At 32.2% G+C, this 15,965-nt stretch overlaps 1 protein-coding gene across 11 annotated transcripts in view; it reads right to left on the reverse strand.

The window, feature by feature from the left end:
• Positions 1–15,965, reverse strand: part of PPHLN1 (periphilin 1) — a 190,818-nt gene that overhangs the window by 51,642 nt on the left and 123,211 nt on the right. For 7 of the 11 annotated variants that reach the window (XR_007947684.1, XM_051961723.1, XM_051961718.1 and 4 more), the window contains 3 exons: positions 15,043–15,254; positions 4,737–4,793; positions 1,364–1,446 (listed from right to left, as the gene is read on the reverse strand). Coding sequence is in view for 10 of the 11 variants with exons in the window: in XM_051961723.1 (XP_051817683.1) it covers positions 1,364–1,446; positions 4,737–4,793; positions 15,043–15,254 (352 nt within the window). In the remaining variant the exon portion in view is untranslated. The remainder of the gene's footprint in view (positions 1–1,363; positions 1,447–4,736; positions 4,794–15,042; positions 15,255–15,965) is intronic. The other 4 variants (XM_051961726.1, XM_051961720.1, XM_051961724.1 and 1 more) reach the window with 1 other exon arrangement.

The following is a 15,965-nucleotide window of genomic DNA, read 5'->3' on the forward strand; positions in this document are numbered from 1 at the left end:
ATAACTCAGCAATATTTCATTTCATGCAATTAACAAAACTGATAAGCACCTATTGTCCTATCACACAAAAGTACTGTTATAAATATTTTAGTGGATTGACTATTGATATGAAGCCTTTTTTTTTGGTTACTATCCTTATTAGAATATATGTCTAAGCAAGAGAATGTCAAAGGACATGGGCATTCTATAATCCATGTCCCTAATACGATTCTTATCCACCCCCACCCCCACCCCCCCAAAAAAAACTGGAGCAATTCAGTTCTAATATCAATGCACTAGTGTGCCTAATTTTTTTTATTCTAGCTTTTTATTTACAAGATATATGCATAGGTAATTTTTCAGCATTGACAATTGCAAAACCTTTTGTTCCAATTTTTCCCTTCCTTCCTCCCACTCCTTTCCCCAGATGGCAAGTTGACTAATACATGTTAAATGTTAAAGTATAAGTTAAATACAATATATGTATACATGTCCATATAGTTATTTTGCTGTACAAAAAAATCGGGCTTTGAAATAGTATACAATTAACCTATGAAGGAAATCAAAAATGCAGGCGGACAAAAATAGAAGGATTGGGAATTCTATATAGTGGTTTATAGTCATCTCCCAGAGTTCTTTCGCTGGGTCTGGCTGCTTCAATTCATTACTGATTTATTGGAACTGATTTGGTTCATCTCACTATTGAAGAGGGCCACATCCATCAGAATTGATCATCATATAGTATTGTTGTTGAAGTATATAATGATCTCCTGATCTGCTTATTAGTGTGCCTATTTTTTTTCACACCACTTCAACAGTGATTTATTTTGTCAATTTTCTACAAGTGAGGTGAAAACACAGGATTGCTTATCTCTTATTAGTGATTTTGAGGATTTTAAAAATATGGTTAATGGTTTGCAATTCTTCCTTTGACAATTGTTTACACATATCCTTTGATGATATATCTATTGAGGAATATGAATTAATGAAATTATTGAAATAAACTAAATAATTAATTTCAGTCTTAGAAAATATTTTCAGTTTTAAGTAATAAAAATTATCCAGTTTATTCTTCTGAATTGCCTCTATTTAAATATTTGGTTAAGCATTCAAATACCTTACTCATAGATGTCAAAGGAGTACCTCAGTTTCAAATTGCTACAAGCAGTTTGAAAACACTAAATTTCAAACTACAGTAATTAAAATTCCTATGTCTAAAATTCAGAACAAATTATCCCCCTAACTACACTAGTAAATATGGATGAAAAGGTTTATTACAGAAAGTATACCTGGCATTGCCAATGACAAATAATTTCTTAATTATTTCTAGCTAATGTATATCTTTCAATTTTTTTTTTTTTTAATCTAAAGAAGCAAAACAAACCTTTGATGAGGGAGTTGCTGTGGAACTGGAAGGAGAAGTATCTCTTGATGTTTTCAAAGACTGGGCAGAAGGTCTCTCTTTACCTTTAAAAAAATGTTTTAAATTACTTTTAGAATGCTATAATTATTATTTTAAAAAGCTTTTTTCATTCTTTTCCACAGCATTTTCTGATTTTTTAAGAAGGAATCTCAAATTCCTTAAGGTAAAAGTAAATAAGGGTTCAGGACATTACTTTTATATAGCTTATTGAGAGTAATCAAAGCAAGCTGGTAATACCAAGGACAGTTGACTTTGCCAAGCACTAGATACTATTTAGAAGTCTGAAGAAACTAAAAGGTGAAAAATAATGACCATCAATTCCAGTAGCTATTACCCAACAGATAGTAGCTGCAGTAATAATGAAAGCTTCCCACATATAGGTGTGTCACATAACAAAATCTCTACTTTTAAAGTAGGCCTTCATTATATAGCACCAAAATTAGCAAAGGCAATTATTGTAGTGACCACTACTAAGTTAAGTATCAATACTGCTTTTAAAAAAAAAAAAGATAATAGTAAGATTTAGCAATGGTGCTTATTAATATTAAAATGTTTACATAATAAATTAAAGGTGTAGGGTATCTTCAGAGAAGACGAATACCTCTGGTGTAAAGAGGGCCAAGCTCTTTACAAGGTTGCTTTCCACTTTTGGTGTCTACCTGATCCACCTAACTCTCTCACCTGTGGCTCACGGACAATAGCCACACCCTGGTAAACCATTTCGGCAGTAGAAATAAACCAAGTTGAGGGTAAACAGTCTTCATGAGTTAGTGGGGTATCTATCCCAGGCATGTAAAGACCTCCCCTGGTGGAATGGGTGGGTGAGAACAATTTGTTCCAATGGCCATGAAGGCAGGTGAAGCAGGCATTGTGGAGCACTTAGAGCTGGGTTAGACATCAAGGACACCAAGATTATCTCAAGTGATCACCAGCCATCTTGATTCAGTCCTATCATTAGACAGTGATGGTTTTAGGAGAGTGAAGCTGACAACTTCATGCAACTCTGCCTAACTTAAATCCAATTTATACACAAATAAAAAAAGATATAACAGAGCAAAAAAAAAATTAATAAAACACAATTTAAAACAATTTAATTGTGTTTATAGAAGCCACTGAGTCTTAAGTTTAGTCACGTCAGTACAAAATATGTAATGCTATTTGAACACTTCAGCAAAATATTTTTAAAACAATATAATTATCATAAGTAGGTTATATAGAACAAAATGCTTAAATGAATGTAACCTGTAAAATAAATGACATACTTGGGTAATTAGTAATTATAAACCTTTTATTAAAGTCAAATGAATTAAGTCATATTAAGTGCTTTGCATTCTTAAATTACTATGTAAATGTTAACTATTATCATAGTTACTGTTACACTACATTTTATAAATAATAAATCTCTTGAAGCAATTTTATATGCAAAAATCAAAACAAACCAAAACTATTTGGCTGGTGATGAAAAGAAAGGAGTAAATCATGTTGGTCATGGGCAGTAGTGGATAAAACAACCTCAGACAAAGTCAAGTGAACTACTCCTAAAAATTACACATCAGATAAAGATGAAGACAGACAGCAGTATGTCAGAGAAGTGAAAGCAATAGGGCGCCGTAGATCAAAAAAGGAGCTGAAGATCCAGAATAGCCAATAGCACAAAGTGTGGTAATCATTAAGGAGTTGAAGATCATTCAGAAGCTGAAAGTTAATATAGGGAAGTAGTAGAGCTAATAGTAAGAAACAAATCAAGTTATAAATAAGAAAAGCTTGATACTGAGGCAAAATCTACTTCAGACAAGAAACTTCTACTGTCATCTATGATACAGTAAGAATAAGGAATGAATTACTGATTTCAAACAACAAAATCAGCCCTGAACCGTAAGGTACAAAGGCGACTATGATATTCATCATATAGCCAATGATGAACTCTTTTCTACTCTTAGTAGTTCCCAACAATCTCTCTAAAATATCTAATTTTGATAACCCACTATAATTATAACAGGCACAAATACAGCACTTCTCTATATGTGGTACTACCTTGAGCTTTGAAATTCAACAAACTGAACAAGCATAGCTCTTATCCTTTAGGAATTTACAATGTTAAAAAATTTAAGTAGACATGATTGACATGTAGGCAATGATGTAATTCAGTAAACCCTCACTTCTTCAAACACTTAAGTTTTAAGAAGTAATTTTGTTGTCTTTTCAGTCAATCTCTTTATGGAATTTGGAGTATGGAGGAGTAGAGAGGAAAGATATAATGGAAATGAGTTTTAAAGTTCAATCCCAAAATGGATGAGTGAAACTAATTTTACATGGACTAATTATTCCATAGACTGTTGCACTTTATTGACCCACCAAAGAATTACATTAAAAAAAAAATCTTTGGATATGGCAAAACATAAATCCTAATTTTACTCTCAGATACTGTGATAAAACTTTGCTCCAATTAGTTAATTTATTTAATGAAGTTTAAAGTTATTTTCAACTTCTCTCACGTTATAACAAAAATAAATTTGTTCCTGATCCAAATAAATTATAAAACTTATTCTGGAAATGGTGAATATGACCGATAATTGGCATTTTTCAAGGAATACTTATATATTATTCTTTTTTTTCCCAAAAAAAAGACTGCAATGAATGTCTGGGGCAATAAGGCAATCTACCAAAACATACTGAAGAAGAATTATTCATCTTGGGGAGAAAGCTAAGCAAAGAACAGAGACAGTAGGAAACAAATGAGGAGGAAAAATAAGAATGGATGTAATTTTCTGATGTCAGTGCTATCTATTTTCATCTGCTCATAATGACACTTCAATCATTTCTCCACTTAGGAACAGATAGAGAAAAGACTGGCACCACAGCAGAAACATAAAGAGGAACTTTTGCCCGATTCCTAACCTCTACTTCACTCCCCCTAACAAGTAGATGGGTAGACAGATAGAAAAGTCCTATGATTTCATTGTTCAGAGAGGCTCCTGCTGAAGATCTCTAATCAATGGAAATGGACAAATGTACTATAACATCATTTAAGAGATCTGTCTCAGGCCGAGAAATTAAGTGACATAAATGGGGTCACAGCCAGAATATGTCAGAGGTAGGAATTGAACTCAAATGATCTTGAATCCAAATCTTGCTCCCTATCCACTACACCATGTTGATCCCCATGTGTATATATTTACATGCAATTGCATAACTGTTTTCAAGCTCTAGTTCTGACCTTTCCATTGTGCAGACTAGACACAGAATGCACGAAATAACTTGTCCCCCACTCCCTGTAACAACTATCATGTCCCTCCCATGCCAATCCCAAATGAGAATGCATCTCAACACTCACCTCTTCCTGGCTCTCCTTCATTTTGCTGTTTGTAGCAGGCACCAGCACGCACGGACTCTGGAGAAAGGTGGGCAGGTAGGAGTTAACACCAGCACCTCTCTGTGCTCCCAGAAAATGCAAAGAAGCCCAAAACAAGCAGCAAGGATCAAAGTAGCAAGAACTTCTTTACAGTACATATGTTTGAAGGTAAACTGCCCTCAAACTCTGCCCCCCAAATACTCAAGTGTTGAACTGATTATAAAACCTGTCACTACTATATACATGAGGAAATGTTTCAATCCGAAACCAACAACGAACGAATGGTGCATTGTGGTGATGGCATAAATAACTATATAGAATAAGTATAACCAGAAAAGGAATATGTCTATCTCAAAAGTGCAGAGAGAAGATTAATGATTAATGATTAATGATGAATAAGATAAAAGCACTTCTTTGAGATCAAGGACTACATCTTAAGTCATATTTGTAAACTTCATAGTTGTTGGCCTTTCAAACAGACAAGGCTTTCAATGAATGTATGATGAATTAATGAAAGAGTGAATGGATGAATGAATGAATGCTTTGAAATACCAATACTATATAAATTGCCTGATAATATTTCTAACTACTTTTCCTACTGGTACGTTATATCTATCTGTCTAACATTTGTCTGCACGTCCAGGTCTCTTTCCTATGCCTATTTGTTGTAGTAATTCCAATGCACTGATTATATTCACAATTTACCTAAATTCAAGAAACCTCGGAATCATCTGATTCTTTCCTCTTTTTTCATCTCTTCATTAAAATCAATTGATTCTGTCATTTCTACCTTTACAATCTTTCTTAAAGCTATCCCCTTTTCTCTATTCACATTGTTATCCCCAGTTCAGTTTCTCATCAGGTGGCCTTTTCTCTAATTCATCTCCTCTCCAAACTATGACACAAAGATGCCCAAATAATTTTGATTCTTAAATTCATGTTGTTCCTGATTAAAAAAAAAAATTTAAAGGTCAATATAATTACTAATTCCTTAGCCTGTTATTTAAGTTCATACACAATCTGACACCAATATAATTTTCCAATTCTGTTTCACATTACTCTCCTTAATGCAGTCTAAATTCAATCTGACTCAAATTAAAAAAAAAAAAAATACATTCTCTGTGTCAGGCACCAAAAATGAAATACACTTTGACCTCAAGAAGCCTGCATTCTACTAAAGGGATATGATGCTTAACAGGTAAGTAAATCAATAATATATACAAAATACATAGTGTTGGTGGGGTTGGTTCACATTAAAAATTGAGGAAATCAGGAAGGGTCTCTTAAAATATATGTACTTAAAAAAAAAAAAAAAACTTGGAGAAAGCTTGGTAATCCAAGCAGTAAAGGTGATCTTGTCAGTCTGTATGTCACCCTCTCCATTAAACTGTGAACTTGTAGAGGAGGGTCTGATTTTGCTTCTGTATGTACATCCCAAGCACTTTAATTTAGGGGCCCTTGTAGGCACTTAATAAATATTTATATATATTAATTTAACTTTCCCACTCTCTCTTCTGCAACCCATTATAAAATCTATAACTTACAATAGGAAAATCAGGTCAATGAGTCTAACTTCTTCATTTCACAAATGAGAAAAGAAGAAACTGAGAAAGGTTAAATTACATGCCAAAAAGAATTTTTTGGGGGTAGAATTTAAAACAGTCCCATTTGACCCTAAGGACAGCATTCTACTCTACTGTTATGCTTAAGATCATTCAGCATAGCAGAGGCAAGCAGATACAAAAATATCAAGATCAATTCCATCAGAATAAAGACATCAGTGGCCTTGAAGCCACAAAAGGCATAAGTTTTATCTCTTTACATAAGCCAAGAACACACAAATTTCCTCCATGTGCATACCTCTCCATATATTTTCTTCACATGCACACGTCTCTATTTGTGATCTGTGTTCATACTCAATGCTATGGGGTACAACTGAGGAAGAAAAGTGGCAATATTTTATTACTTTTTTTTTTACTATGAAAATTTCAATAACTGGGTTTATTTAGAATTAATTTTGTTATCTGGCTGGCAATTCAAAGATAAACTCATGTCTATGGAAATGTGAGCAAGACCCAAAATGCAACTTGAAACTGGAATATGTTCCCTAGGCAATTCTTGTTTGAAGAGGAAGAGTATATTGACTATAAAATAAAAATTAACACAGCTAATTTCTTTATTTGCCTTTGGCAAAAATCATTTAGCCATAATTTCTTCACAATCACTGTGGGTCCTATTTAAAAAAAAAAATTCTTACATTCTAAACTTAAAATAACAGCACACACACATTTCCATATTCAGAGTAGAACATACAGAAAAAATTCTTTAAAAACCTCACAAATCTCAATTTTAAACTGTTTGCTTTTTTAAAAAAAATCTAATAAAACTCTACATATTACTTTCAAAACTGCTCTGCTTATCTTTGCTTCCTTCTATTCTTTTCTACGAATTAAAAAAGTTACAGTAGAGACAGCTTTTGTTTTCCAGCATCACTTCAGCTAGTTTCCAATCTACACAAAACAGACACACTTTAAAAACAGAGAGGGAATATAACCAATTGTAATTGGTTTATTACCAAGCAAAGAAAAGCTACATCTGACTATATCCAAAAATGTCTATTTCTGCCTATGTCCATCACTTTTTTACTGAAGTGATTTACATACTTTATTGTAGGTTTTCCCAATATATGGTGATTGCATTGGTTTCAGTTAATAAGTCTTTCAAAGTGGTCACTCTTTACAATACTCTTGTCCCTGTGTAAATTATTCTCTTGGTTCCTCTCATTTCATTCTGCATCTGTTTACATTACCAATGATTATTTGAAATTACCTCTGCAATGATTTCTTAGGATACAATAACACTGCCTTACATTCACTTACATAATTTGTTCAGATATTACCTATTACCTTAGATCTAAGGATCCCAGTTCTTTGTCACTCTCTCCTTTCCAACTCACTCCACTTTTTAGGGTGAAGAAGATTTTTCTGTTTTTCTCCTTTCCTTTCCCAGTGTTATCCTCCCTCATATCTATTTGTACTGCCATTCTCATTTGTTTATCTGCTGATTTTCATGGATTTCTACACCAAAATAATTATGGGTATATTCAATAACCCTCATTTATTCATTTTAGATAAGAATAAGATTTGTTTTAATGTCTGTTCCCCCTCTCATTTCCTTTCTGTTTATGTACACTTCTCAATACATTCCAATTATAACAAATGGATAATTTCACTCCTTTTTTTCCTCCTTTTAACACTAGTATATTTTTTTAAATTCTCTTTTGTCTTTGTCTTTTCAAAACTCTCAGAATCATAAGCTTGCCACTGAATCCCCCATGACTTTTGCATTTTTTTAAAGAGCTGCTTGTTTGTACTCATCGTGTGTGTGTGTGTGTGTGTGTGTGTGTGTGTGTGTGTGTGTGCGCGCGCGCGCGCGCATGCACTGAACCTCTTTGGTAGACTGATATGGGTCCTTTTTCGGAAAAAAAAAAAAAAGAAACATATATATATTTCCCCCCAAACCACACAATAAAATGCATAAGAATATAGGGAAAGACAAATTTATTATAATGAAATATAGTTATTAAAAAAAAAAAAGAATGAAAACAAGTTTATGGTCTCCAAATTAAGAATCTAAACCTATTATAGAGTTAGCACTACATATCTCTCTCTCTCTCTCTCTCTCTCTCTCTCTCACACACACACACACACACACACACACACACACAGTTCTTTTTAACTGTTCAAATAAATTTACCTTTCTAGTTCTCTCTGGACTTTTCTAGGTCTCTCTTGTTTTTATATATCAAAGATCCTATTCAACTTTGGTCTTTCATTAAAAAAAACAAAAACAATCCCACACACTTCAAAATACTGTAGTATATTAAAGATTCATTTTTCCCCCTGGAAGATTATATTCAGATTTACAGGATGAGTTATTTTGAGTTTTAAGTCTCTGTCCTTTGTTTTTTCAAATACTGCATTCCAAGATCTCATTAGGCAGCTAGGTGGTGCAGTGGTCAACTTCAAATAGATCTTGAGTTTGAAGTTATGAATTCAAATCTAGGCACAAACATTTATTTGGCTGTGTGATCAAATCATTTTACTACTGTGTACCTCAGTTTCCTCAACTGTAAAATAAGAATAAGACCAATTACCTCCTAGAATTCCTTTCCAAACCTTAAACCAGTTTATAATAGCTATCATCATTATTATCATCATCAGTGCTGCTAGGTCTTATGGGATCCTGGCTATCATTCTCTAATTCTTAACTTCTTCTGGATTTATATAATATTTTTTAATTAATATGGGAGCTCTAAATATTATCCACACATTTTTCCCCCTAATCATGGTTTTCAAGGATTCCAGATTATTAAACTCTCTCTCCTTGATCTTCTTCAAGAAAGATGTTTTTGAGATATATTCCATTTTCTTCTATTTTTGAATGATTTTATTTTGTTCTGATATTTCCTAATAAGAATGATAGTCAACACTAATAATAGCTAACATTTATAAGGTACTTTACAACTTTTGAATAAATTACCTCATTTGATCTGTACAATAATCCCCTAAGTATAATAATCCCATTTTCTCAATGAAGAAATTAAAGCTGAAAGAGGTTAAGTAACTTACCACATTAAAAAGTGTTTGAGGCAAGATATGAAATGAGGTCATCCTAACTCAGTTCTATACTCTATATTCATTGTGCCATCTAACTACTATATGATTTCTGCTTTGTCAATTGTAGTTTTCAGAGTCCAATTCTTGAGTAAGATTTTTTATTCTAAGCTATTTATTCTCATTCCAATTCTTTCCTCCAGTGTCTTATTTCATTTTTATCTAGCTTTATTTCTTCTAGGAATTCATGTTATTTTTGAGAAAAATCCATCTTTTTCTCTCTGATTCATTGCTTGTTACTGTTTTTACATTACTCCCTTCTTTGGGGAGAGAGAAACAATCATTAGATTTGTAAAATTAGCATTTTCTTTGTCATAATCATGTATTTGTCCAGGCTTAATCAATTCTGCCAGTCACACTCCATTATCACCACCAAGGTATGGTGATCAGCCTTGTTTGGTCTCACGCTAAGGCTCTGAGATTTTTCTATTGACTTCTATATTCTGCTGCTAGGTTTGCCGGGATCTTCAAGTTTCAGTGTTCTGAATCTTCAGATTCATATCTGACACATCAAAAGAGAGGTAGAGACCTCAGCACTTCTATATTTGAATTGTCTTAGTAATGCCTTACTATTTGACATTGTACTCATTGGGGCCCACTGCTATTTCCTAGATTGCTAAAGATTTCCAATTTGGAGCTTTCTGATGACCCTAGAAATTCTCCATTTTTTTTTAAGAGAACTTCCCCATTTTTGCTACTTCTGAAACAGTTCCTTTCAGAGGTACATCTCTGATCATGACAGCACTAGGTTTGTTGGAGGGGGACACTTTTCTATTGCTTGGGAGCTTTTGGAGGACATTCTGTGTAGGTCTGAAGTGAAGAAGTTACTTACATTAGTTTTTTAATTGAATTCCTTGATCATTTTTTTTGACTGATGCTGACTTCAAGAATTTGCCAGAGTATGTAAGAGCTAGATGTCTGTTTCAATTCAAATAGTCATCTTAACAGGAAGTCCTGGAACCATTCGATAATTTTATTTCATGAACTACCATGGCCAATCAATTAATCATCAAAAGCCTAACCTATTAATGATTACTCTCTTCATACTTACACAATTTAGTTCTTGAAAAGCAAATAATATTATCACAGAATCTACAATCAAAGCCTTTCTAACATCAAGAACTTTTCATAATTCACACCAAAATGACAGTCTTCAATAACCACAGGTAACTTCCATGTTATAATGAGGCATCAGAGAAGTACATTGTGGATATAAAGAAGAAATAACTGACAGAAGAAGAAAAGGTCAGAAAGAAGTGAATATAAGGATTTAGATTAGGCAGTAAAACTATGAGCAAAAAGAAAGCTATAATTGTAAGATAAAGAATTTCTGATGATTTTCATGTATGACAAAAAAAACTCTCTGAGTTCTATAGTTGATAAAAACTTTATATACTTTAGGTTTCTAGTCTATAAAATAAGAGGTTTGAAGTAGTTGTTTTAAGTTCTATTCTGGCTGAATTTATATGACTGTAGGTGACTATAAAACAAATTGTAATTTAAGGAGTTATAACAATTTACTTACAGTATGAACCGCTCTGGTCCTGTCTGATGCCTAGCATGGAAAAATGTAATACTTATAAGATTAGAAAATAAGACCAGAAGAAAAAAAGATAACATATGCCCCATAATATGTATAGCAGCACTTCCTGGTCAATGTACAGAATTGGGAACAAGGCAGAGGCCCATAGATGACAGAAAAGCTAAAAAAAAAAAAAAAAAAATAGATGAATGTGATGTAAGATATATACTGAGCTATAAAAACAATGAATATAAAAGATCCAAAGAAGCATAAAAAGATTTATGAGAGAAAGAGTGAACAGGACCAGGTAAAAATACATAAGATGATTTTTTAACAAAATCAACTCCCCCAAATTGACTGAATGCTATATAATTATAATTACCTAAGAAAATGTGCCTTGCTTCTTTCTTAGACATATAAGACTGTTTAAAAATGTAAAATATTGTACATGCTGTCATATTTAATCAAAATATCATTAGTTTAAATATATTGCATTTTTATTCTTTCATTTTATACATTGTTGCAAAGGATCCATTAGAGTGATATATCAAAAAATGAAGGTAATATTAAAATAAAAGATAATTTTTTTAAAAATTAAGTCTTGAAAGGAGATTTAAAAAGAAGTAGAATTTTTCAAAAAAGAACAAGATGGAACAATTTTTTTTAAATATACAAATGATCCTAAAAAAAGAAAACATTGAAGATGTTCCTCACCTAATAAAAGACAAATGAGTTTAATTTGAAATTTTATGTTATTTTTCATAAATGCTATGTAATCAGTTACTAAGAGAGATTCTAAAAGCTCTAGTTGCATATTCTTTAAAAAAATTCTAATGGGAGAGTTTATAAAAGCATTCTTATAAAAATAAAGGCTTTAATCTATGAAAATTTAAGCTTGTTTTTCTAAGAATTTGGCACATTATTTAAATCCTTAAGTTTTTTCAAAGCTTCAAGATTCATAAATCTTTAAGAACAAGAAAATTAAAATTCTCTTTATTATGTTCAACATACATATTGCTACAAGGATTAGAAACTTGTTGTCAATAACGGACTTCTTAGTTCAGTTTGACAATGGCACTCAAGAGGAACTGTACATTTTAAAAAGGAGGTTTACTTTGTCCTAAATACAAACAGTGGCACTAAACTACTTTGAATGCAGTCCAAATCAACTCAACTTCAATCTAGAAATTCATCTGGTCAGTAAATCATCAGGTTATAGTAATTTGCATAGTATCAGACATCCATCAAGTCTGAGAAACCAAGACTACACATGATTGGGAATATTCGTGCCATTCAACTATGAAACAACAGCAGGGAATCTGGGTCCAAAGGAATATGCATCAAGAAAATGCTAGCTTTCTCACAATACTAACTCTAGATCTTTACAAGTAAACATTTATGAATTAACTAACATGTCAAATCTCCATTGATGTTCTCAATTGAGAATTGTTATGGTAATGATTTAATTGGGGTATGTGAGTGTGTTTACACACACACATACACACAATTTAATATGGCAATAATTTAATATTCCCATGTCATTCTGGTGACAGGAGTCTGCTCTTGGCTAGATTTCAAATGGCTGCTATTGTTCAAAGTCTCTCTAGATTAACAGAATCTGAGAGTTTGGGCTCTAATGGCATAGCATTAGATTCAAGACCTGGATTTAACATAAAGAATTTTAATAAAATATGTTTAAAATGATGAGATTAGAATCACTCCAATAATCTTTTTCTAAAAAAAATATGATCAGAAAAAGCAGGTAGCAAATTTGGGCCATCTATCTATATACTAAATTTAAAAGTCAAATATGACAGAAGTATTTTCATTAAGTGACATTAAGTATTTTCAGTTTTTTTTTTTAAAAACAACATATTTTTAATGGATAAATTTGCTGGTAATTAATTATTTGTAGATCCTTTCTCCCATTGGTGAGTTCTTCTAGAGATACTATTTTGACAAAGAGTACAGGTCAGTCAACCTTCATTATCATCTTCATTCTACTTCTAACTTTCCAGATTTCACCACAGTCCCTCTCCTTATGGTTTCTCAACTTCAGCTCCTTTTTGTTTTATGTTCTCTTGTTAAAATGTAAGCTCCTGAAGGACAAGGGATTCTTGTTCTTTTTGCTTGTATTTATATTCCCAAAACCAGGCATAATGTAACTTTATAAATGTTTTTTTTTCTTGCTTTTACCTTTTCTCACTGAAAATAGACCTCGCCAATATCTTTTTTTTTTTTTTTTTGATACATTATGGTATGCTGCTGTCATTTAAATATTTTATGATAAAAGTTAATTCCAACTTCATATGTAAATATACATAATACATACATGTAGACAATTATGTTTTAGATATGAACCCAATAACATCATGAGTAACTAAAAATCATTTTTTCTAGTATGAAGAAAGAGAATGAGAATTATTTATGAAAAATAAATCCAGGAGTTAAATTTACTTTCTTGATTAAAAATTCCATTTTCAAATCTAAATAATTAAGTGAAAGTTAATTTAAAATTACAAAATATATAATAACTTTCCACTTAAAAACTTTCAATTTACTTAACTATTTTAAAGTTCCTTAAGATGTTTCAAAGAAATTAAATAAAGAATAGTATTTAAGCTCCTAAAAAGAAAATGTGTTATTTTTATTTTCTCCATGTTTATTTTTAAGTACAAAGATTTGTGGTCACTGAATATGTCATATAGAATGAAAATCTGATCATTCTGGTCAATGATTGGCATGATTTAAATGAAATGAAAAAAGTTTAATCTCTCTATACACTACCATGAATTACGTTATAGTATTGTAAATAGCTATGATATGGCTTTTTGAAACATCCTATGAATTGCTGTTTTCTTCACTGTCAGAAAAAAAGAAGATAGCAGACTTTATATTCAGTATCACAAGGATTTTTTTTATAATTGAGGGGTGAGTGGTGGTGAGGTTTTGTTTGTTTGTTTTTACCTCTTTGGCTGAACCAAATCATTACTATGTTGCATTTCTGGATTCCAAGATTCTTAATATTTAAGGGCTGGAAATATTATTTTACAGACAAGAGATTCCAAAACATCAAATCATAAAATCATCTTTTAAACTCAAATAACACAAAACAAATCATTATCACTTAATAATCTCCATATCTTTTCTCCTCCTTGTCAACTCTCCAAACTTTGCTAGCCCAGATTGGAAGTAGTACAGAGATCATTGACACAAGGGCTACTCATAAGGACACAACTTTGTGTTTCTGTTTCTGCCATGGGCTTGGTTCTCATTAAGAGCTCAACATATTAAAAACTGAGCAGAGTACAAACACCTAATCACATAGCCAACTGCGAATCAGAATTCCTGAATTCCAGAGACCTGCTTACTTCAGGAACTGAAACTATAGGTGTACACCAATGCACCCGCCTCTATTGACTCAAAGTACATCATACAACATTATGCCTCTGTGCTTCTCTGCTCCTTAGAAAAACAATATTCATATGGGAAGCACTCCACTCCATAAATATTTGTTAGATGGATGAAGCAATAAAAAGATCAACCCAGCAGAAAGCATAATTTGAGACTGTCTTCCCTCATCAACATTAGCCAGCAGAAAAAGATGTTTAAAACAAAACACTAATTAGAATTAAACAATGAACTGAGAACAAAAAGAGAAACAAAACAAAAAAAGAAAAGAAACAACTTATAATAAGCAAATAAGAGAATATAATACCATATATATCACTCCTGAAAGAATTATGTCCCTTCACTACTTTCTTTGAAGTGTTAGAATTTCTTAGAATGTCACATATCCACAAATTAAGAGTTGTTTTTTTAAAGCAGTTCAAAGTCAATATAAATGATCTATAACAAGGGGATTGCAATATTAATCATTTAGAAATGACTGAAAAAAGTCATTAATTTTCTTAATGATTTGGCAATGAAAGAAATAGACACTGTAAAATGTGTCAATGTGAGATTAAGGAAAAATTTCAAAATAAACATGCCATTTTAGTTCATCTGTAAAACCATGCCAAGGACACATGAATCAAAGTATACTATGTGTGTTTGGAAGAAAAATAAACACAAAAAACTAAACACATACTTCTATGCTGAGACTGGTGGAAAGAATATGCTTTACTCCTTTCTGGAGAGTAACTTCTGCTGCTGACACTGGAGCCAGATCTGCTGTGTGGAGAATCTTTTCGATTGACAGGAGATTCCCGGAAGAATGGATTGTCCCTTTTGTGAGGAGATCGTTCTCTCATGTAATGGGAAGAGTAGAAACCCTTTCTTCTAAAGCCATCTCTAGTGTCCCTTTGGAGAAAACAAAAGTCACTATACTTTTTGAAAAATAAAAACCAAAAATAAAAGAGACAATGATTACTTTCTAAGTATCACTTTATATAACAGTTAGAAAGTCTGTTAGTTCACTCATGTAAGTTTTGGTGTTCCCATAAAATACAATTATGAGGGGCAGCTAGGTGGTGCAGTGGATAGAACACCAACCCTGAAGTCAGAGGATCTGAGTTAGAATCTGGCCTCAGACACTTAGTACTTCCTAGCTGTGTGACTCTGGGCAAGTCACTTAACCCCAAATGCCTCAGTGAAAAAACAAACAAAAAAACAAAAACAAAAAACAAAAAAATCCAATTATGAGACTGGAAAATGTTATACAATCTACCACTACAGTTTCACAATTTGTACTTCACAAATCTTCAAAAGTTATTGTATTCTAAACAAGCATTAAAGAATCTAACAGCTGGAAGGAATACAAAAAAGTTAGAAGATTATAAATTTAGGGAAGCAAGTACATTCAAAGGTATCTAATACAACCGCCAACATTTTACAGATAAGGAAATTGATGCCAAAGGAAAGTAAGTTCTTCAATATGCTCCTCCCAAATATGTAAAAAGACTGTACCAGAACCATTTGACACAAAAGAATACCTATCTTATTATTCTTTTTTGGGTCATTTTATTGCTGCCAGGAAATTCTTTACAAGGCTCATGCTAAAAGAATCTTCAC

Source organism: Antechinus flavipes, chromosome 5, assembly GCF_016432865.1.
Source record: "Antechinus flavipes isolate AdamAnt ecotype Samford, QLD, Australia chromosome 5, AdamAnt_v2, whole genome shotgun sequence".
Lineage (NCBI taxonomy): Eukaryota > Metazoa > Chordata > Mammalia > Dasyuromorphia > Dasyuridae > Antechinus > Antechinus flavipes.